Consider the following 24,374-nt stretch of genomic DNA (forward strand, 5'->3'; position numbering starts at 1 on the left):
CCCCTCGGCCACGCCCCCCTCCCGCCGCGGCCCCGCCCTCGCCGCGCCTGCGCGCTGCGGCCCGGCCGCCGGGCGCCCCCTGCCGGCGGCTGCCCCCTGCCGCCGGGCCTCGCTGCGCCTGCGCGTTGCCAGGGCACCGGGCGGCGGCACGGCCCGGCCCGACCCGATCCATCCCGGCCCGGCCCGTTCCGTCCCGGCCATGCGGGCCGCGCTGACCTGGCGCGACCAGGCGGAGCACTGGTGAGCGGCCCCGCGGACACGGCCCTGGCCCGGGCAGCACCGAGCCGAGCCGAGCCGAGCCGCCGGCACCGTGCCGGGCCGTGCCGGGCCGTGCCGTGGCTCCGGGCCCGTTGTCGCCGCGCGGCGCTGACCCCGCTGTGTTTGTCTCTCCCGCAGCATTTATGACCTGGCCTTCAAGCCCGACGGCACTCAGCTGATAGTCGCTGCTGGGAACAGGCTCCTGGTAGGGCAGCGCCTGCGATTCCCCGCACGGTACCCGAGGAACCCCGCCCCCCGCGTCCCCTGATCCCTGGTGCTGCAGCCTGGGGTCTGCGCGTGAATTGATGGGGCTCGCTGCAAAGCGCTCTGAGGCTCCTTACCGTGTCTTGCCCAGCTGCAGGCCCGGTTTCGCAGAGTAACGGACTCGTGTTGCTGGCGTCTTGTGCTCGCGCCTCACGAAGCAGCTGCCGACCCGCTGACCTCCACCCGGGCGGCGCGGCGTGCAGGCTCTGCTCCCACACGAAAATCTCTGAAACGCAAATTCATGCCCGTGCCTTGAGAGCGGCCTCAAGTAGGGCTCCCATCACGCTCCCTGGGTCAGCGTGCCTGCTGCTCGCCCCTCAGCGAGAGCTGCTCACGGTCCCCTCCAAAGCTTTCGGATGGGATGGGTGTGAGAACGGCCAGGACGGCGGGATGGATTGCACGGCTGCCCAGAGGTGGCTGGAGCTGAAGGAAGGCAGGCCTCTTAGTCCCCAGCACTCACAGAGCGTTACAGTCAGTGATGGTCCTCCCAGTAGCTTACTGTGTTTAAATATCTAATGTGAGGAAGGAAAGGGATGAAGTAAGGTGAACAGGACAAACGACTTGTTTGGAAATTTCATTTGTGCGTGTGTTTTTCTAATGTTTAGTGTTCTTTCTTTCAAAATGTTGGAAGAGAAACATTACATTAAGAAAAACTGCTTTTCCACTTTAAAATGCCTTGTTTTGTGTGGATTGTATTGCATGCAAAAAAAAAAAAACAAAAACAAAAACAGATACAATTTTGTTGATCTTAGGTAATTTAGTGCCATAGTCCTCATTTGGAAGGTAACTGTTTTTTTCCTGTTGTTTATACAGGTATATGATACTTCTGATGGAACCTTAATTCAACCTTTGAAAGGTCATAAGGACACAGTATACTGTGTGGCTTATGCTAAAGATGGTAAATACCCCTTTTTTTAGGATAGAATTAGTTCGTTTTGTAAAGTGCATATTATCTCCCATTTCTTACCGCAAATTGGTAACGAATTCAGGGTTGTTCCAGTAACAGCGCTTTGAACATGTGTGCATGTGGTGTTTCCTTTTGTTTCTTTGTTTTTAATCGGGAGTTCGAAATGCCTCACAAATGCTACGTGCAGAAGGAACGAATCTTTTTTTACATGTAAGGCTACCTGTTAATCCAGGAGCTGTAGTCCCCACCTCCCCTCCCATGACACGTCCTGAGGTAATGTCAGGAGAAGGCTTACCCTAGAGATCCCTCTTTCTAGTACTCCACTTGCCTTGAATTTTTGTTCCAGCAGTTCCTCTCCCAAAGCTTCCCAATCTTCTGATCCTTCGTATGTTAGCGTGCTCAGTACAGGTCACCTTACGCTTCTAGTTTGTTCATTGCTTCTGGTGCTCATTCCGTGAGGAAGTACTGCGTGTGGATTCGAAGGACTTACTCTCAAATACTAATATTTAAGTTAGAGCCAGTGCCTTTGAAAATATGTCACATTTCTCTTGACACTGGTAACAAATCTTCAACACGTGACTGGCAGCATTGGAAAGGCCATCTTCTTGCTTGCATGACTGGGCTTTAATGAGGCAGTCTCCGAAGGAGTATCAAAATAAAGCCACTGGAATTTCAAGTAGAGAAGTGCAGCCGCATCAAGACACTTACAGTGTTAGGCCCGTTATTATTTGAGCCTTGTCCAGTTCAAGAACATCTTGCTCTCTATTTGGTTAAATACTTGGAGTGCAAAGGATTCTCATGTATGCGATTTAAATTATATTTAATTCCTAGGCAAACGTTTTGCGTCTGGCTCAGCTGATAAAAGTGTGATAATTTGGACTTCAAAGTTGGAAGGAATTCTGAAATACACGTAAGTGATGCCTTTTAATTCTGTGCACCTCAAATACAGCCTCTGATTATGCACCCTGCTGTCAAAGAGTAAGTGATGAGAGAGTTGGAAGAAGGTTAACTAAGGTCAGAGAAAATGCCAGTGGCTAATGGGAGAGGGAAGAGGAAAAGAATAGTCAAAGTACCTGAATGAGGTAGGAAAGCAATTAAAGGCATTACAGAGGGCGGGAAGGCTTAGATTAATCTCTCAATTTAGAGAGCTGGCAAAGAACTAGGGACACTTTGTAGGTTGAGATGAAATGAAACGGAATATAACTGATCTGTGTAATAAACCAACTTAATATAGAACTAGGGCAAAGACCAAACTGAAGGTAAGGTTTGGTACTTTTTTTCTCAGTGTACTCCCATATTTCTCTTGCTATATTTAATATGTCATCTCTTTTAAGCTACATCTTCAAATTCTGTTTCTGAATGTGTGCGTACAATTATTACTAGTTATTATACACGAGCTACTGCACTAGTTCGGAGCATACCCAAGCATGCTTAGGGTTTGGATATAACCTTTAATCACATCTCACAAACCACCACCTACATATGTTTTTAGCTGATCTCGATGAAACGCAGTGAATCGTGCCATGCAGAGACGATTTTTTCAGGTTTTATTATGGATTTAGTTTACAGTAATTGCAGATTAATTTGATGTAATACAAGCTGATCAAGTTATTTCTGCCATCTGGTGAGCCTTGCTGCTATCTCGCTGAAAGTCAGAAAAAGGCACTTAAGAGTGACTTACTGAAATGCGATTGTAACTTCATTCTAGGCATAATGACTCTATACAGTGCGTTTCATACAATCCTCTTACTCATCAGTTGGCATCCTGCTCTTCCAGTGATTTTGGTATGTCTTCTCCTCACTTTTCCATTAAGTCACTGAATTCCATAAAAGCTGTATAGCTAAGCTAACCACAGATATGTATGGCTCTTTCTGTCCAGGAGAGATACGTTAGCTAAAGTTAAGTAACATTAGATTCTTAATTATATCATTTAAAATCAGTTGGAGAGGACTATGTAGTGACGTGTCCTAGAATAAAATGTACTTTTACTGTGATTTTTCCAGAGAAACTCTTCCTCTATTAGGTATTTCCCCCCTTTACTGATTATATAATGTGTATTTAAATGTCCTTCTAATAGTGATTGAGACTTTGATGACTTTGAAGTCCAAACTGAATTTTCTGACAATATTATTTTCTAATCTGAAGACTGGTAAAAGCTTACTTACAATTTACTTTGGCTTCTTGTTTGTTTTTATCAAGGTTTGTGGTCTCCTGAACAGAAGTCAGTCTCTAAACATAAAGCTAGCAGTAAGATTACTTGCTGTAGGTAAGTTTTAATAATTACCTGTATCATTTACATTAGTTTCAGTACAAATGGTTCAAATAATCTGCAGGTTTAAAGGAAAAAAGTTCAAGCAAAGTAGTTCAATGTTTGTCAAGACAGCGCACCCAGTATGAGAGGGGCTCTCCCAGCTTGCTGAGTAGTAGCATTGCGTATTTTATGCTGCTCTGCCATTTTCATTATTAAAATATTTTAATGGTATGTAGAATGCTCCAGTAGAAATAAGACTAATACTCATCAAAGATGATTTGTTCTTTCTTGTGTTGTCTTCTCAGAGAGCTGCTTTTTTTGTTTGTTTGTTTTACTTTAAATAGTAAATGGTCTGGGAGGTTTATTTGGTACTGTTAAAACAAACCCTGTCAGAAAGTACCAGGGAGGTGCTCTGGTTTTGAGCTGATGTCTTAATTTCTCTCTCCATCTGTTTAGCCAACTTGTGCAGTAACAGCACAAGGAAGTTGGAGGAAAGATAATTACACACTTTTTTGCAGAGCTGTTCGTCTTCCATGTTGTTGGTATTTGCAGAAGGTGATACTACTTTCGTGGGGAACCTGAAGCAAGGCTGTACTAATTTGTGTAAAGTCATCCAGCTTACTACAGTAGAGACAAGCACAGAAGCAGGTCTCCTCTAACCCAGCACCATGCAGTTTCCGTGTTCTAAATGTAGCTTTTAAAAGTCTGGTCTACTGTCAACGATCTCATTCTCAAAAATGTATGTGTTAATTAGCACCATAGAAGTATGGCAAGCAGATGATATCTTTATTTTTTTCTGCTTTATTTGTGTGTGTAATAAAATGTTCTTGCTGTGAACTGCGTGCTGGTGCCATAAATGGGGATTTAGGTGCATAAACAAATTACAAGGATTACTGGCTATATCCCAGAACTCCCTTTTAGAAATATATTTCAATCTATTGTCCCTATTTGAGTATGCTGTACCATTTTACCTTCCTGATGCTTGTTTTTAGTAGTTTGCTCTTCTGTATGTGTATGTTTTATCAGCTGGACAAATGATGGCCAGTACCTTGCTTTGGGGATGTTCAATGGCATTGTCAGCATACGGAATAAAAATGGTGAAGAGAAAGTTAAAATAGAGCGTACAGGGGGCGTTTCATCTCCAATATGGTCAATTTGTTGGAATCCATCCAGGTAAATAATTTAATTCTTCCTGTTTTTTCATGCTGACCGGCTAATTCTTGATAGCAGATAGACTGATGGCAGAAAGGCTTGACTTTCAACCTGCTGGAACACATTAATGGCAAATATGTTACTTCTTTTATTTTTTAGTGATTATGTATTGGGGTTTGTCTTTGCCAGTGTTTAATTACATGGATAAACTGGGAACAAATTCTGCTTAGGTATCATAAACATTTCTTTTGTCTTTGTTGTTTGGATTGGGGGAGGGAGGGGAGAACCTGTTTGCACTTCAATTCAGAGGCAATGCTGTGACATATATGTGAATAAACAATTGCTATTGCAGTAGGTGGGAGAGATTTTGGAGCAGAGCAGATCAACAAGAGGAGTCAGATAACAGCCATGTAGAGGAGATACCAGAATTGAAATCCAGGCCTGGCAATAGACAGTGTAGTGAGACACAGGTAGAAGACCAGCAGGAAGAAGAGACCCCTGTGGATTTCAGCTTGTGAGTGAAATTACAAAGGCACATACATACATACAGATATATCCATCTGTATTACCCAGTAGAGTGATTTACAAAAAACAGCAAAGGCAAAGAGTATTTATGCAGGTTGCCAAACCAGGTATTCAAAAGTTAGGAAATCCGGGATTACGAGTTGCTGGTATAGTACTAATTTATTCTGCCAGCATGTGTTCATTGTGAGATACTTCTTAAGCGTGTGATAGCAGGTTGTTTTTTCTCACAAATGCATACCTTGCGCATCGAGCAAAGGGAAGGCTTACCGAACAGTTAGCTTTTCAGTAGCTTTTTTGTTTTCTTTTTTTTTCAGCTGAGGGTTAGAAGCATTATTTGCAGCAGAATGCTCAGATTTCCATCTCCCTTCTTCCTAAGCAAGACTGTAGAGAAGGTGACTCTAACGTTTTGTTCCAAGCTGCACAGATCGTGTCAGAGTACCAAAGTTAACAAATTTGGTACTGAACCCTTTCCTCACTATGCTGCTGGTCTGGCAGGAACAATTTCCTTTTCTGCCTTGCGTTCTCGTAGCTGTAGTTGTTTTGCTTAGCTGTATTGGTTTTGACATTATGGTGACTTTATACTACTGTAGCTAAGGTCAGAATCTGGGCCCAGGTGCTTCGTTTGTTTAAAAGGACCACTAGTTTCACTGTACCTGCTACTTACATAGCAGAATCAAGCTTTTCAGTTATTCCTGTAAAGGAGACTGATTTTTCCTTTGTCTCTAAGCTGTCTTCCTCAGCTTTAAATGGTAAGATTTCTCTGCTGTACTTTCATTTGGTGGTTGTAGGTTTTTGTTACTGCTTTGTTTGTTTGTTTTGAGTAATTTGAAGTATATTCTGCTATCCTATTACTTGGTTCTGTTGCTCTAAGAAATTTACAATTAAGTTACGATAAAAATTGCCATTAACATTTTTGTTGTCCTTAGAGATGAACGCAATGATACTTTAGCTGTAGCCGATTGGGGTCAAAAGCTTTCCTTTTATCAACTTAGTGGCAAACAGGTATGTTTTTGGAAGGTGGTATGGTATTTCTGATTCTGCTTTGTGTACTGTATACAAAGTACTTCTGTATTAAGGCTTTATTAGCTGCATTAAATGTTTTCTGCTCTCCAGGCCTGTAATGAATCTGTCATTCCCCACCACCTCACCCCCCCCGCCCCAACCAGATTTTTATCTAGCTCTTGTGTCTCTTGTGACAACTCAGCTACTGTCTTAAAATTCTTGTATTAGTGCCTTTACAGCTTTTGTGACTTTTGGATGTAATTTAGAACTGCCTTTTGGAATATTAAGATAGACAATGTTTCTAAAGTATTGAAAAGTTGTGCGTGGCTGGAGAGATGAGGAGAATGGTCTTGGTGACAGCAGTTGCCACTAAGAAAAAGATCCTTGCGTTTCTATTCACCTGTTATTGCTGCCTTGGGAAGATATGAAACGATCCTTTTGTTAATATTTTTTACTTATGTATTTTTATTTTCCCTCCTAGATTGGGAAGGACAGAGTGCTCAATTTTGACCCTTGCTGTGTCAGCTATTTTACTAAGGGAGAGTATATTTTATTGGGAGGTTCCGATAAACAAGTTTCACTCTTCACGAAGGATGGTGTGCGTCTTGGAACCATAGGAGAGCAAAGTAGCTGGGTGTGGACGTGCAAAGCTAAACCAGACTCCAACTATGTGGTGAGTAGGTACATTTTACTGATATTTCCACAGACAGTGAGCCATAAGGCAAGACCATACATTTTCAAATTCATTTGTCTAGTCTGTATGTCCCTAGTGAGACAACAGAACCTAAACACTGTTTAGTGAGCTCCTAAAATATTTCAGCTACCACTGAAATTAAAAATATCCTGCAGAAGTAAAACGTGGGCTGCAGTATGGCAGTAAATGAGTGTCATTCTTGCTTTCAGATGGTAAGCATTTGCTGCATTTTGATTTACAAAGAGGAGGGTTTGGGAATGGAGGAGAAGGAGGAGGGGAAAAAATGATAATGACTTCTAAGTCGACCAAATCTAGTTCTATGATGGGAAGAAAATGTTTGAGTTCTGTTTCTGTTTAGAGTTTCTAGCTTTATACCTTGTGGAAAATACCAGCAGGGCAACTGTTAGTCATAAATGCTGCAGTCTGCTAATACACAAATGTTAAGAGATGCAGAGCAGATTTAAAACAAACAAACAAAAAACACTAAAACCACCAAAATAAGAAAACAAACAAAAACAACAACCCAAAACATAAATCAAGTCTATGATAGCATCAGTCCTTGCTTTGCATTACAAAGGTCAACAGCGTTTCTGACACTGTTTTAGTACAAGTAACCTGTAATTGCTTTCAGTCTATACATTATGCAGGAAAAGGAACATAATGCTCATAAATACTGGAAGTTTTGCCAATTCTCACCTACACGTACCAATTAACTAAAATTATTTTCTCCTTGTGTTCAGGCAGTAGGGTGCCAGGATGGAACAATATCCTTTTATCAGTTGATTTTCAGCACTGTTCATGGACTTTATAAAGATCGCTATGCTTACAGAGACAGCATGACTGATGTTATTGTCCAACACCTCATCACTGAACAAAAAGGTAATTTCACACTTCCAGGCCAAAGCTTCAATCTCGTTACTTTTTTTTTTTTAATATCCATCAGAACACTTGGAATACATGCTTCATCTACCAGTCAGATTGTTGGCACTTCCACAGTAAAATTGAGGATCCTTTTTGCAGGATGAGAGTGCAAACTTGGGTTCTGGAGGATTAGTGCTGACAAGCTTAATGAAAGATATGGGGATTTGAAAGGATGATGGGAGGGGCAGAAGCTTTTAAGATAAGATTTTAATCTGTGCAAATGAGATAAAAATACCTATATATATATATATAGGTATATAGGTGTATATATATATATTTATATTGTGTTTGGTTTTGGTTTTTTTTACTTGCAACCTCAACAGTTTGTGCTGATTTTTATTTTTGTGCTAATTTGGCTTTTTATGGGAAGGGATCAAATACTGGTCAGGAATGTGCAGTTGAAAAAAAAAAAAATGTAGAGGAAGATGACCTTCCATCCACATAACAATTTATATAGATGCAGAAAAACAAACATATCCTAGCAGCAATCTGCTGTTAAATGTAGGTGCTTCAGAAAAAATAAATTTTATCTTTATAATGATTTTTTCTGTCTTAGTCTGTTATTTCATGTCAGCCTATACTATGTTTTCTTTGTTTTTCTTTCCCTCTAGTTAGAATAAAAGGCAGAGAGCTTGTAAAGAAAATTGCAATCTACAAAAACAGATTAGCCATCCAGATGCCAGAGAAAATCTTGATTTATGAGCTATACTCAGATGATTCTTCAGATATGTATTATCGGGTGAAGGAAAAAATAGTAAAGAAATTTGAATGCAACTTGCTGGTTGTATGTTCAGATCACATAATTTTATGCCAGGTATGTGCCTTAAAATTAAAAGTAGTTTTGGGGTATATTCAGACTTGAAGGTAGCTTTCCAAAGAGCTGGTAGGAAAAGTTTGATATCTTAAGGGGAAGAACTGTACGGGTTTGCGCTCTTAGACAATACAACGTGTAGTGCTGTTACCATGTACAGCGCCCACATCGTAAGCTATGCCTGTGGCATGCCGCAGGTGGCTCTGCTTTAGTAAAACAGTTGCCATAGAGAACTGTAGCACCCAATGTAGGGAAACCTTTGGGCAAAAGTGAGCTGCAAAACCAGGTGGTTTTTTGTTTGTTTGTTTTTGCTTGTTTGTTTGTTCATAGCCTTAAATTGTTAAATTGACTGACATTCTGATTTTTTTGTTTGTGAAATAGGCACACCCAGTATAGGTATAAATGCAAAACCTCAGAGGCACAAAGTTTTTTTCTTTATGCAGTATTGTGTACATTACTGTGTCTTTAGGAGAAAAGATTGCAGTGCCTCTCATTTAGTGGCGTTAAAGAACGGGAATGGCTGATGGAATCTCTTATTCGTTACATTAAAGTAATTGGAGGACCTCCAGGAAGAGAAGGCCTCTTAGTTGGTCTAAAGAATGGTCAGGTAACCCATAACATCTGGTATGTGTCTTTTCACTGAAAATAAAACCTGTTTAATGCTCTTTGGGGGAGACCTTTAAGAGCAGCATGTTTTCTCATAACCTAAAATTTTATTTGACTGAATCTCATCTTGTGTTTAAAAATGATTGCTTCTTTCTTTCATTTTCTCTGGTTACAAAATTTATGCAAACTTGCTTGACTTTTAAGCCCATATGTTGCTAGAACAACTGACAGAAACAGAGGTCTTGGTGAACTGAGAGAATGTTTGTCATTGGAGGGGTGGTGGTGTGCGTGTGTGTGTCCTCTGAGAGTTGCAAACTGGAGCCCATAGATACTGATGTTAAGGACAGAAGTAAAAAGGAATTTGAGATCTTTAGTGTCTTCTGTATCAATGTTATACTTTCCTTTAGTCATATATTAATGTAATTGTTAAAGCGGAGGATTAAAAATTTCAGGATGCTTAGCAAATGTCCTATTTGTGTGGGCTTGCAAGCTAGAGTATGTTTGGAAACAAGTCTTGAATTTCAAGATACCTCAGACTGGAAGCCTTTTTTAAATTTTATTTTACAATTTCTCTGAGGAAAAAAAAATTGCGATTGCATGCTTTATACAGCATTAGCGTTTGTACTCAGGGTGATTTCTAGTTCTAGGAACAAAAACTTGACTGACTTTGGTTTCAAATATGTCTAGATTCTGAAGATATTTGTTGATAATGTCTTTGCGATCGTCCTGTTGAAGCAATCCACAGCTGTGCGCTGTCTGGATATGAGTGCATCTCGAAACAAGCTCGCAGTGGTTGATGAAAATGATACCTGCCTAGTGTATGATATTCATACCAAAGAGTTGCTGTTTCAGGTAAAACTTAGTCTTGTTCTCAATCCCTAAAAAAAAAAAGGGGGGGGGGGAGGGGGCAGGAAGAGATTGAGAACACAGAACATAACAAAAGTTTTAAGTTTGAATAAGTTATTTAAACCATTAATTTCTGTTTGTAGAACGTAACTATATCTCAGTGAAAACTACTGTTTTAGGGTTGGTAGATGAGGAATTAGAAGACAGGAGATGTGTGAGCAACAGCTGAATGAAGAACACTGTAACAAGTGACCCTTTCAGGTTAATTCAGAGCTCTGTCCTGGTTCCTTTTCAAGTATTAATGTTAACAAGAATTTTGGCTTTATCATAATGTGAACACAAAGCCTAAACTTGTTTGTTATGTATTCCCAGACTATAACAGGAATAATAATTCTCTCTTTATTGAAAGCTTAACAGTCCCTTTGAGTGTTCACTCATTTGAAGTATTTTCAGAGAATACTGTATAGAAAGTATGAAGTGCTACAAAGACAAGGTCTGTACCTTTCTTTGAGTTACAGGCACAAAAATGATCAGTTCAGTGTGGTAGCTAGCAAACAGTTTATTATTGCGGAATAGTATGTTCTACAGTTTGCTAGCATAGATAATTACCAAATGCAAAACAAAAAAAGACAATTATAGCTGTTGAAATGTAAAATATGGCTCTGTAAATCTGTTTAGTAATATATGAGGCTTTAGATTATTGCAAATGTAAATAATGAATACATGTGCGTGTGTGTGTGTGCACATGCCAGGCTATAATAGATCAAATGTTCTATCTGAAGGATGCATATTTCTTAGGAAAGATTATGTGGCTGTATCTGTTGTATTCATCAGTTATTTTGTTCATTAGGAACCCAACGCTAACAGTGTGGCATGGAATACACAGTGTGAGGATATGCTTTGCTTTTCTGGAGGGGGTTACCTCAATATCAAAGCTAGCAACTTCCCTGTCCATCAACAAAAACTTCAAGGCTTTGTTGTGGGTTACAACGGCTCCAAGATCTTCTGTCTTCATGTTTTTTCTATGTCAGCTGTTGAAGTTCCGCAGGTAATCCTTTTATCTCATTAAGTGTTGCTTTACATTTCATAAACACCAGTGTTTAAGAAGTGAAGAAGCTTTCCTGAAATTTACCAGTATTCTGTTACCGTAGTGATTGCAATTACAAATCTTCTTTATTGCCATATAAGATACATTGCATGATCTATTTTATTTTTATTTGATCATAATGAATCTAATTTCCTTTTTACTGTTGATTCTTCTTACTTCTCTAATTGCAAATGTACTTATAGTCATCTTTGCTTTTAAATTTATGGTGCGGGTGTTACCTCTTCCTGTATTCTTAATGTAGTTTGTGTATCTTTCTTCAAGTTTTCATTTTATTTTCCTTATGAGTACAACAAATACTGCATCATCTAAGTGTATTTAGGTAATATTTAAGCTGCATGCTTTAGTTTGACTGTATCATGCACGCGTAGTCTTTATATGCCAAGTTTATAAATTGCCATCCACAAAATGCTATTTTCTATATTATGGGAAGCAATGGAAGAATACAAAGCAGTCTAAGAAACAAACAAAAAAGGAAAAAAAAAACAGTTTGTGACTCACTTCTGACCCACATTTTTGCGCAAGATTTGAAATTCAAGGTCAACGAAGAAGGCAAATGTGCTATGTGCTTTTGTTGAACTAATGGATATCCTGTGTTAGATCCCTGTCTACTCTGTAGACGTTACGCTGATTAAGTAATTAGACCCCTTAATTGAAGTCTGGATTGTCCAGTACGGTTGGTAGCTGTGAGATATACCAAGCCTAGTGTGCTTCTTTTTAGTCTGTCTTTGGAATGCTTTAGGCAGGTTATTCAAAAGTGTACTTTGGTGGGAGAGGGGATCAAAAAGTTATGAGATAAATTGGTAAAAGTAACATGGAGATCAATATGCATCCTTTCTTTACTTGCAAACCCAGAATTAAGGAAGCAGCAGCACTCTGTGCTCATTCAGAGGGTTTGAGCTGCAGCTGCAGGTCCCTGAGCCTTGTTCTGTTTGCATCAGCCTGCAGCAGTTGACAGCGTTTCTCCTTAATTTGCTTTTAGGGCAGGTCCTTAGGAGAGGTCAGCATCTTCTGGGCTTAATAGTTTCAGTCTTGGTAAAACAGCTTTGTCATCAGGTTGGCAGAGTGGAGTTACTTCCTCACGATGCCCCTTGCTGTTGGGTTTGAATATTTCTAGGGATGCTTCGTCCTGCTCTGTTAGGTAACCTGCCATGCTTGGAGCCTTTGAGAACAAACTACTCCCTCCTTTGCTCTGTCTTCATAGTATTTTCTTTAAAAACAAACAGAACAACAAAAAACCTTCATACATAATATCTAGCATGTACAATGCTCAGAGGAATCAGAAGAATTCATTAACTACTTCCTAATGTGCTGGGAAGTGAAGACTTCAAGGTGGATGTGTTTGGAATATAATTAACCAAGCTGGTCTGAAGATACACTGATAATTCCCCCAGAATGTTATTCTACACATTGTACAAAAACATACATTTATTCCCTGTGGAATTTCATAAAAGTTGTGATTGGAATGTAATTTTTTTCTGACTGTATAGAGAATTTCTCAAATGTACCTCAGTATTATGCTTTCTAATGCACATTTTTCCAATGGAAATCCTTAGTCTGCGCCCATGTATCAATATCTGGAACGGAAAATGTTTAAAGAAGCATATCAAATTGCATGTTTAGGAGTGACTGATGCTGACTGGAAAGAACTGGCCATGGAAGCCTTAGAAGGACTGGAGTTTGAAACAGCTAAAAAGGTAAAGTAGTTATTCGCTTGATTAGCAGATTTATTTATTTATTTATTTATTTATTTTGCTGTCATTGTTTCTTCTTAATTGCTGGAACATGAAGTGGTGTTTCTGTTACTACCTTACTTGTCCTAGGCCTGGTCTGTGTTATATACAAGATCTGGAGATGAGATTTTAAACAGGGATCCATTTTTTTCTTCTAGATAAATGCCATATTCTAAATAAGTGCTAAATATAAAGAAAGGCTTCTTACATCTGCTGGAAAATGAGCTGATGAGTTTGAGAAATAAAACTGAGAAGTTGTTCAGTGGTGCTGCTCGCCACCAGGTGGCAGCAAAGAATTTCTCAGCTAAGCCTCCCCCCCAGCCTATAAATCTATTCTTTGTGTCCTCCACCCCAAGTGTTTCAGAACCTCAGTTTAAATGTGTAGATTTCATTGTTTTTTACTTACACGTTAGTTTTCTTTGAGGATGGTGATGATGGCATGTCATCATTTTAGTCACCTTCTATCAGGGATGTCTCATTTTGGGGAGTATTATGTAGGTGGGCATATACCAAAGAACACAGTTTTCTCTGGCATAAAATACTTTCCCTATTTTTCCTTCAGCATCTTTTTTCAAATAAGAGAGGGCAAACTGAGTTCAATGCCGTAAATATTGTATGAAAGACAAAGCATTCTAAAAATATGCAGGGAATGGCCTGCAATGATAGGCATCTTTTAATAACAGATTTTTTTTTTTTTAATTTTTTTTTTAGGATGTTAAATGCTTTATTTTTCTCTTTTTTTCATGAGGTGGAAGCATCAGAATAATTCCAGTTTCATATATGGTTTTATGCAAATAGATACTCTTAAAAAGAAGTTTTCAGTGCCTCCTTGGAATTTTAAAGTAGTGCCCTCTTAGAATTAGAGCGGATTAATGTGAACAAAAGCAGCTTCTTGACATTAAAGGCTCTCATAGTTCCTAGTCCGATCTGGTGTAAGCAGAATATTCTATGCCCTCTTAAGCACTAGTTTGGCTACACGTCTTGAACATGCAGTCTAAAGAGTTAAATTTCTATTTTTTGATGCCTGTCAAGAAGAAGTGCTAAGCTGCTGTAACTTGCACGTGACTTTGCCACTTGGGACTTTGGGTTGTGCATTTATCTCCATTCGCCAAAGATATTACCCCGTCTCCCAGTACTTCTGTCTTGCCTTCTTGCTGTCTTCTCCCTGGGCTGCTTCTATACTGAATTTTAAGAATGGTATAAAAACCATAAGCATATGTGTATTGTTTCAGCAAAACAGTCGTTTATATGTTATACTTGCAATAGTCTCCTTAAATTTTAGTGTGTACCATGTCTAACAGAAAAGTAGAAATGCTGTAAAATAGCCAGAATAAAAGCATGTAATATTTTAAAAGGTATTTTGCATTTCCTGTGAGACTGACATGCATACAACTACTAGTCCCTACCTTCACCGTTTGTTTTCAGTGCTCAGCCTTTTGAGCTGTCCCCTTGTCATATTTATTGTAGTGGCTGAGGGGTCCTGGTTGTAGTAAGAGCCCACCAGGTTAGGTGCTGCACAGACACAAAAATCGGCGTCTTGCTGTTTGTCCTACATGCACAAAGACACCTTGATTTATGTGTAACAACATTTTGTTGGTTTCCTGGCTTTTCAAGTAAATTCCTTTTATTCTTTTTCTTTTCAATAGGCATTTACCAGAATAAGAGACCTTAGATATCTAGAATTGATCAGCAGTATTGAGGTAAGAGAATGTTAAAGATAGTGTAAGAAAACACGCTGTGCTGAAATAAGTGCCTTCTGTTTTGGAGAGATGTCTGTTCCGTTAGTGCTTCTGACTGTTGGATTTGTGTTCAGAGTGAGAAATCCTGATTAGCAGGGATGACTCTAATTCTGGTCATGGGACTGAAACTTAACTGGGAGAAAAATGCATTTGTGGGACAGTGCACTGTATGAGAACTTAGAAGCATTCAGGAAAACTGGAAAAATATTCAACTAATAATTGGTAGAATACTACTGTGCTAATAGATCTTAGTACAGAATACTTCATAAACATGAGTTAATTAAGCCTTTCCTTACCCCCTGGAGGTAGGTAATTACTATTATCTGCTCTTTGCAGAACCAGAAACAGGCCCAGAGAAATAAAATGACAAACTCAAGGTCTCATGACAAGTCTGTGACAACTGGAAATAGAATTTAGGATTCCTTACTTCCATGCTGTGTTCTAATCACTACTTCTCATTCTTTTCACACTTCTTGATAGAATTTCACTTGACAATAACTGTCTGTCATGAGCACATTAAAAGACATGCTCTCTTGTCCTTTTACAGAGACCACTTGATGATAATGCTTGGTTTGAAGATCTGTGTTGAGGTGGCAAAAAGGGGATTCCTCTATCTCATGCTAAATAGATTTGCACCTTCTCTGAAAGAACACATTCCTTGCCTTCCATTCCTTGCAAAGCCGTCCTGGTTCTGTCAAAATGTCAGCCATTTGTTGGTTGCAGTTAACTTTTTTCTTGGTGTCTAACATGGGACAAGCTCTGTGCTAGGAGCACGCCCCACCCCACCTTTTTTTTTCTTAAAGGGTAAATAAGTAGATGAGAGCATTCTCTCACCAATAACCTTTCTTTTTTACCCATGCTTCTCCAGATCTGCATCTGCTGAGAATATTCTGCTACTGTCATGTTGTAGTCTGTTTAATTATTAAGATTCCCCTTGTAAATCAGCATAAACTTACTTTCAGACTTCTTGAAGATGCTTCTTCTGAAGTGAGAGTTCTGCATCGTTGCTTACTGTTGCTTGTGGTATATTGGATTCCTTTTCAGGCTTGTAAGGGTGTAATTAAGCACACATTTCATTAATATGACTGTTTTCTCTTGGTAATGACACTTTTTTTCTAATTGATGACAGTAGGAAACATAACTGCCAGATCTTTTTATCTGGCAAGATTATGTGAAATCTTTCAAAAATGGTGTAACAATTCCTCTGATTGTTATTTTAATGAAATTCTAAAAGGGAACTTTCAACAGCCCTTACCAATAAATGTGACTGGAAACAGTGGTGGTGAGGGTCTCCTTTGGCAGCAGAGATTCAACTGTGTGTGCATGCGGAATGCTTTTGCCTCTTTAGTGCAGTTTTTGTTGAATTTAGTTCATAGCTACGTACTTTCATATGGGACAGACCAGTAACAATTCTATCCAAAGCCGGGCACTGATGCATTTCTGAGATATGGGGTAAAACAGACGCCTGTATGCGTGCAGTGTGTGTGGCATTGCTCCACTGCCTGATCTGCAGAAAGGCTGCTGTGGCACTGCATATGCTTGGCACGTGTGGTAGCTTCCTGCACGGAACGAGCCCCTCCAGTTTGCAGGAGAATATGTGCAGGCGCTCTGAAGTGCCTCCCGAGCTCTTGTATGTGGTGACAGAGTCAGTGGCACTGTGCTTGATGACTTTGTGACTCTGCTTATTGCTAACAGTTATTTTCATGTTTGTTGTTCTTCCCACCCTCACATATTGTTAATTTAGCCAAACTATATGCTAGTGAGTTTCTATGGGAGAAAATAAGGAACCCATCAGATACTTTCTTTTTAAATAGCATAATGATAGTGTCTGTTCATTTTCCTATATGAAATCAAGAGAAGTGATTTTTTTCAACAGTTTGGTTTGTGTAGTGACATTTAATTTTGCTCTTCCTGATTTTAATAAAGAGATTGAATCGTTTAATTATAAATTCACCAAAAATGTAGGAGAAGCATAATCATCGTATCATGTTACAGGATTTTATTAACAGCTAAAATCTGAGCTTGAAAATCCAACTCCTTCAATGCCTGTTTCTCACCTGGGTCCTGATCATCTAGAATGTTCTACATCTTGTTTCTTTTTTCCAGGAGCGGAAGAAGCATGGAGAAAATGTCAATGAACTGTTCCTAGCAGATGTTTATGCCTACCAGGGAAAATTCCACGAGGCAGCAAAGCTGTACAAAAAGAGTGGGCATGAGAACCTAGCTCTGGATATGTACTCTGATTTACGCATGTTTGACTATGCGAAGGTAATAGTTTGCAACTGAGTATTTAAATGCAGAAATACTAACAGGTACCTGTAAATGTTTTCAAACTATGATTCTATAAAAGGACAGGATGAAGAGCAGGTTTTGCATTCCAACTTTCTCTTTTGGTTGGCTGAAGTCCATTTAGGCTTACAGGTGTGGAAAACGTCTGTTTTCTGTGTCTATAAGCAATATTGGCATTTTTCTTCAGAGCCTGTAACTGAGGTAGCAGACTGTGTATTGTGTAGTCCCAAGTGTATCCGTGTGGCTCGTGGCTTTTCAGTGAAATTTTTAATAGGCACTACCAGAGGTGACTTTGGGATTTTGGTTATAGAGTATCATCCATAGTCATTTGCCTTTTTCAAAAACTAAAAATCTAGTTTTCATAGTGGTTTCTTTCCCACTGGTTGCTCAAGAATCCTTTTTATTTATTTACTGGCTTCTGAAGTGGAGGTGTGAGGTATGTGCACCATGTGTTTAATTCACTTCCCTATTGCAACAAAAATATTTTTCTTTCATAGTTTGAACTTAAGCATTTAAGTCTGTATTAATATATTTTATAAACTGTGTCATATACTAAACTAGTATATTTTTGTTCCCTAGAGAATTTGCTTCCCAAGAATCAATCTGTCTTGGCATTTTTTCTTAACTCTGTCCCCAAGTAGAAATAAATTGAATACCGTTTTAACAAGTGATGTTTTTATATGGTGATAAGAAAGCATCATTTACCTTTTGTCTTCTATGGTGTTTTCATCTGAATATCACTGAGAACGTATGCAGTGTTCAGTGTTGTTCATCGCTTGTCAGAGCCTTATTCTGTCCAGTACTGGACAAAGACTTTACCATGACATGCATATAAACTGTTTTAGCATAGATTCCATGAATTATGCTACAGAGAGCTTTTTCTTCCAAGTGCTTAATATATAAATACTTTGGGACTTGGCTGATGTAAGTTGGACTGCTGCTATTTTTGGCTGATGAGTCTTCGTTAGCTTCAGTGTTTTGGCTCTTCTTGAACATAAAGTAATTCATGGATGAAAATTTTCCCATAAGCCTTCATTAGAATCTTTTAATTCTTGGCAGTAGTCACATTTATATTTAGTGGAGAGCAAAAGGTCTTGTGCCTCCTATCCTTGAGAGTAATTCAATGCAGAAGAAACTAAAGGTACTTATTAGCATTTGAAGGAAGCCGCTTGTGCAGGGAGTGCATGATGCATGGAAGAACATGGGAAACACCCTTGCTGCCAGGTATTTTTTCCAAGGAAAGATAGATGGAGGGGGGAGGAGGGGGTTAATGGTGCCAGAATTAAGCAAAGAGACCCTTTCAGAGTCTGATTTCTTGTGTTTGAGGTTAACTTTGATTAGTTCCAGCTAGAGAGACCAGACTAAAGGCAGAGGTCAGGAAGTCCTTTGATATGTGGTCATAGGCTCATTATCACAGTACCAGATCACAAATTACTGAGAACTCACAAAATAAAACCCTCTTTATACTTGAAGAAGCTGAGCTTTTGATTTTGGACTTAACTCTGATGACCTATGCTGGCAAACAGAAGTTGTATCAAAGATTGTTCAACTTGATTCCTTGTCTTCGGTTTTTCATGTTAGAAGATTATCACAACATCTGTATGGTTAGTCTCCTGAATCAGGGCTGTGTTGCAGTAGTTAAATGAACTTGACATAGGATTTTGTTTTGTGTTAAGAGCTGACATCTGGTTGTAGTTCTGTACCTGCTGACTATCTGCATCAGGGAAAGTGGTGAGCTGCGATACTGGAACAGTTCTGCTATGTGTGTTTTTTGTGTTGTGGGTCTTGTTTGTTTTTTAATCTGAAACAGAATTTAATAGAAACCTTGAGGATAAGGTATCTTTCCTATCTACATAGTTTTCCATTCCTGCTCTATTCTAATTTTTCATTTGGTAAAAGCTGTTTTAAAGGACAGTAGTCTGTTCTCTTAACAGCCAAAATTGCCTTTAATTGATCTTCCAGTTTTGAAGTACAATTTTTTTTTCCTGCTGCATGATGTCACAGATGTGAACCATATGGTGCCAGGGCTTTGGTATTGGCAGAAGCTGAACAAACTATTAAAAACAGTTTCAAAACGGTCATCATTGCAGCATCCAGACTTGCAGTTTGCCTTACTGTGCAGAAGTCCAGCCAGTAGCTGTAGCTCTCTTGAGCAGCTGTCATTCCATCCTTATAGAACTTCTTCGATATATGGTAGTACAATTATCAAGGGTATTTGCAGAAAATGAGATTTCAGTCTTTAATTGATTTGTGGGGCATCCTGATGCTTACGTATAATTTAAGTGGATGTACTGGTGTTACCTAAGCACAGGGTTGAGTCATCTTTGAGAATGAAAGAGCACTTTCTTAAAAGAAACTTAAAATTGGTATTTCTCTCTCTCTCTCTCTCTCTCTCTCTCTCTCCTTTTAAGATTAGTAGCATTTTGTTTTAGAAAGGTGTGTTCCTAGATGGCATGCAGAAATCTATGAAAAAAAAAAGACAAAACACAAAACTACAAAAGTAGTTTATATCTACTTAAACAGGTTCAACAGGGGAAACCTCCCAGCTTGATTCCTTGGAAAGCTACTGATAACCTCTGAGGCATCTTTGTCATTCTTCTCATAGCCCTCACAGAATCTCTCACTTTCATTTATCTGTTTTTTAATTTACCTGTGTAGAGGGGAGACATGCCATTGTTTCCTACCGAACATTGGTCTTTGATTAGTTGCTGAAAGCTGGATCAATTTCTGTTGCTCTGTATGCACTGTTTTTTTTTCTTAGAAGGCATAACAATATTAATCAAAAAAGCTCTTTTGTATTTTAGAATTCAGAATGTAACAGTGTTTGTGACCAGAAAGTAATGCCAACTTTTTTTGTACTGTGCTATTTCAGGATTTTCTCAGGTCTGGAGATCCCAAAGACACAAAGATGCTAATAAAAAAGCAAGCAGATTGGGCCAAGAATATCAATGAGCCAAAAGCAGCAGTGGAGATGTACCTTTCTGCAGGCGAGCACATGAAAGCCATAGAAATCAGCGGGGACCATGGCTGGGTTGATACGTAGGTTTTAATTCCATCTCTGAGTTACTGTATAACAGAAACTTGAGTGAATTCTGCATAACTTTAAAATAGGACAAAACCCGTTTGATACACTCAGTATGATATAAACAAAGGTGCATAAGCTGTATTTGAAGCACATCTACAATTTAATATGTTTCAAAAGTTGCATTAAATGTTCAGAGCATGGGGCATTATGCTATGAAAATAACTGTGTTACAATAATAAACAACGTGAATGGGTTCCTCTGTATTATGGGGCTGTCTTCTAAAATATGCATGCCTTAAACATTTCAGAGTAATCATCACAGCAGTGACTGTATTTGGTAGCCTATTTATGTTTTAAACTGTTGCAACTGAATTGGAGCACGGAATTGCTAGACATAAATTCTTGGGCAACTCTTGTCCTGGTCAAATCCTTCTTGATTCGCAGTAATTCATACTTGGGGTCTTCTGCTGACTTAACATAAAAACTTGGACAGGTGACTCCGCATTCCCTTGACTCAGTTTCCCTTGTGGCAAATGGAGTAATGTTTATTCATGAGTTTGGTTTTTTTTAGGTCAGAGTTAAGGAATCGTGTCCCATGTGACTTAGTCATGTAGGACCTACTGCTTCCCTCTGTCCATGACTGAGCAAACCCACTGAGGACAGTTTGTTGTGATACGGAACTGCGTGCATTAGTAAGGATTGTAGGAACAGGTTTTGAGCTTGTAAAAGATAAAAAGAATTTTAAACAGCTTTCAGTAAGCGTTCAAACAGCGGGTCATGTGATACTACTATTACAGTATTAAATAATAGCTGATTAACAGTGAAGTTCTTACAATAGTTAAATAGCAGCTGAACCTGGAATGTTTGCCATCTTTTTATGGTGTCTAGGTTAATAGAAGTTGCTCGGAAACTGGATAAAGCTGAGCGTGAGCCTTTGTTAAAATGTGCCTTCTATTTTAAGAAACTTGATAACCCTGGCTATGCAGCAGAAACATACATGAAGGTTGGTGACCTGAAAGCATTGGTCCAACTCTACGTGGAGACTCTTCGCTGGGAAGAAGTAAGCATGCTTTTGGTTCCTTTGTTCAAAACTGCTACTACTTATTATCTCTGGTTGAAGGAGGGAGATAAATGTCTGGTTCCTCCACCACTGGAGTGAAGGGGGAAGCAGGGAGGGTGAAGGCTTCCACAGAATGTGATTCTGAGTACTCAGGTTAATTTTGTATGCTCATTGCTCTTTCTTTGATTTTGTTTATGGGTGATTTTGGTGTTTTTTGGTGTAGTGTGTTTTTTTGTTTTCTTAAATGTCCTGGCTGAACATTTCTTGGTCTCATTTCTGAACACCTTTTTTGCCTGTTGAGGTATAGTTGCCCATTTCCTATGCAAATCCTTAAGATGCTTCTAGCCCATTAGAATAAATATAAATTATATCAGGGGAAATATCAGGGAAATTCTGTTTTGAGCTGCATTATTTTTATAACTTGGACATGTGTGAGTGAGAATACCATATGTATGACATAGATCTGATGAATGTATGCTGTGTGAACCCCACTTTATAAGCTAGATTTATGCTTACGTTTAGGTAAAGTTTTGCTGACTTCAGTGGGTTTTTCCATGGAAGCATGAGTCTGCCAGTATCGCATACTTCAAAGCTGGGGTTACCTTAGTTCTGTTCGTATTTCTTCAAATTGAGATTTTAATAGGTGTAACTTCAGGGTTTTCAAAGTGCCACTAGAACTGACACTTAACCCCCCCTGTAAATTATATAGGTGCTTTTGAAAATTGTATGCTTATTCTTCTGTTGACCAGTTAGTGAGCTTAGGAAACAAACCCTGTTTACAGTGTTGCTTCAGTCTCTTTAGAAGATACGTTCAGTAAAAAAATGAAAACATTTCATGTTTCATGCTGTGAAATTTACTGAATTTCCTAGATACACTTTCACGTTTCCCTAATTCATAATCCAGACTGCTGCTATGCTTAGTTTTTCTTTTGTTGGTGATTGCTTTTTATTTTAAAATACATTAGTTTCATACTGGAGAAAAGATGGATATAATCTGTATTATGTGTATGTATTTTCATTGTGAATTTACTGGGAAATAAAAGATTGATCCCGTGGAGTATGCTAAACCTTTTAACTGTTTAAATCATGCAGTATGCTAAAAATGAATTTATTATGTACCTCAGGCATTTGCTTTGAGTGAAAAGCATCCTGAATTCAAAGATGATGTCTATGTCCCTTATGCTCAGTGGCTAGCAGAGAATGATAGATTTGAAGAAGCCCAAAAAGGTAAGACTTGCAGACAGACCACTGGACACTCAAAATGTCCTCTGTACTTTTCCAACACCGAGTATGCAGTCTTTGCCCTTGAGGGTTTCTTATCAGTAAAATTCAAAACCAAATAGAAACCATGTTTTCAGACCAGTCTTAAAGAAAAGTAGCTGGAGGTCTCTATTAATTAGAAAATGTTATGGATCTGTCAGAAGCGATGGCATCCAAATATAGTTCCAGATTTTTCCATCTCATTGCATAGCTGAGATTGACACGTGGCTACAGGTATTTGGCATATAATCTGAACTGTTCTGATTAATATTTTCATCACAATAAGATTCAAAGTGTAGCAAGTACTTTGCAGGTCAGAGTGGAAAGACCTGTTTTTCCTTATGTTTAGATAATGTTGGCTTTGTACAAGGAAAATCTTCATGTTTCTTTAAGAATTTTCTAGATTTTTGTTAGGCTTATAAAATTACCTTTAAAGAGAACTGTCAACCTTCCATCGTGTGGACAGGCTTCAAAATTTTATTCGTAAATTGTTCCAGGGATAAGAAGAGATTTGAAGCAAGCTCCATGTGGAGCCAGCATGTTTTTAGTATACTTCCTTTTCTCAGGTGCAGCTCCATGTGACTGTTGCATCTGCTGTTTCCAGAGCCAGCTCGGATCTAAGAGTATAACTGCATTTGCATATAAGGGCCAAGCTAGTGAACATGCCAGACGTGAGCTGTCTGTACAAAACTAGTTTATATGTCTCAGCAGTAAACCTTTGAGCATCTGCTTTTAGGGCAGCTTAGTAGTTTGCACACAGAGCTCTGCACATACAGGTATATTGTCCACAGTTAGTTCCACAGAGGACTGCTGAAGTTTCTTGGCTGATACAAATTCCCCCAAATGGGGTGAGCTAGAGATCATTGTGTATGTATATATGAGAATTTGGTTATATCGAAACTACCTAAAGTCAGGAGGCAATTGTGCTATCTTTATTTATTTTTTTTCCTTTATTACCCTATATGAAGGCAGTGTTTGCCAAATGCATTTTTATCAAGTGAGAATTCAGGATCTAACTTTATACTGGTTTCTGAGGTTCAGTTAAAGAAATGCTTTTAATAAATGCTAGAATGATATAGTAAATGGTATAATCTTTAAAAAAAAAAAAATATTCAGCATTGCAAACTAGAGCACTAACTTCAATTTATTGTAGTTTTGAATGCAAGTGTGATTTGTGGTGTTTAGAGTTTGCTTGTATACAAATCTAAAAGATCATTGTGGTTTTACTCTTTTCTATATTTAAATAAAAAAACAGAACACCCGGCATTGTACAATGTCTGTCAGCTCAAGAGCCCCTGAGACAGTGCAAAAGCCATAAAATACCTACAGATCCATCTCATGTTCCATTAGTGTTGCTGCTTTCAAGGAGAAAAATACGAGTGTATAATCCTTTTCATCCTCTCTGAGTAGATGATTTGATATTGGCTGAATAGGCTGCTCTTAATTTAAAAACATTAATTTCAGTTAATTGATATAATCACACTGTAAAATCCTCTTTGTTTTGGCCTTCTTCGTAGCATTCCACAAGGCTGGCAGGCAGAGTGAAGCTGTTAGAGTGCTGGAGCAGCTAACACACAATGCTGTGGTTGAAAGCCGATTTAATGATGCAGCCTATTATTATTGGATGCTTTCCATGCAGTGTTTAGATATAGCCCAAGGTAAGTAACTGAAAGGAAGTTCGTATTTGTTACCTTCTTGTGCATGTAAACAACTAGTGAATTGTGATAGAATTGCTGTAACTACTTCACTGTTGTTTTTTTCTTCTTTTGTGCTGTATGCAGCTCTGGCTTGTGCTATTTTTGTAGTCCCCTGTTTTTCCCATGTGCTTATTTAAAACAGATGAGCAAAACAACAACATCGGCATGTGTAGGCCTCGTTCTGAAATCTGGCTAGAATTGAAATAGTGTCTCCTGGGATCCTGTATCC

At 38.9% G+C, this 24,374-nt stretch overlaps 1 protein-coding gene across 1 annotated transcript in view; it reads left to right on the forward strand.

Annotated features, from left to right (window-relative positions):
* Nucleotides 1-179: 179 nt before the first annotated feature.
* The window catches only part of IFT122 (intraflagellar transport 122), a 32,425-nt gene continuing 8,230 nt past the window's right edge, over nt 180-24,374 (forward strand). The window contains exons 1-21 of the mRNA XM_032193973.1: nt 180-240; nt 397-463; nt 1,336-1,420; nt 2,261-2,339; nt 3,138-3,214; nt 3,630-3,696; nt 4,708-4,854; nt 6,285-6,360; nt 6,842-7,033; nt 7,795-7,933; nt 8,587-8,789; nt 9,256-9,393; nt 10,080-10,244; nt 11,089-11,286; nt 12,900-13,040; nt 14,723-14,776; nt 16,922-17,083; nt 19,977-20,143; nt 21,017-21,188; nt 22,313-22,415; nt 23,966-24,106. Coding sequence (XP_032049864.1) covers nt 200-240; nt 397-463; nt 1,336-1,420; nt 2,261-2,339; nt 3,138-3,214; nt 3,630-3,696; nt 4,708-4,854; nt 6,285-6,360; nt 6,842-7,033; nt 7,795-7,933; nt 8,587-8,789; nt 9,256-9,393; nt 10,080-10,244; nt 11,089-11,286; nt 12,900-13,040; nt 14,723-14,776; nt 16,922-17,083; nt 19,977-20,143; nt 21,017-21,188; nt 22,313-22,415; nt 23,966-24,106 — 2,614 coding nt within the window. The 5' untranslated portion in view covers nt 180-199. The remainder of the gene's footprint in view (nt 241-396; nt 464-1,335; nt 1,421-2,260; nt 2,340-3,137; nt 3,215-3,629; nt 3,697-4,707; nt 4,855-6,284; nt 6,361-6,841; nt 7,034-7,794; nt 7,934-8,586; nt 8,790-9,255; nt 9,394-10,079; nt 10,245-11,088; nt 11,287-12,899; nt 13,041-14,722; nt 14,777-16,921; nt 17,084-19,976; nt 20,144-21,016; nt 21,189-22,312; nt 22,416-23,965; nt 24,107-24,374) is intronic.

The sequence above is a fragment of the Aythya fuligula genome, chromosome 10 (genome assembly GCF_009819795.1).
Source record: "Aythya fuligula isolate bAytFul2 chromosome 10, bAytFul2.pri, whole genome shotgun sequence".
NCBI lineage: Eukaryota > Metazoa > Chordata > Aves > Anseriformes > Anatidae > Aythya > Aythya fuligula.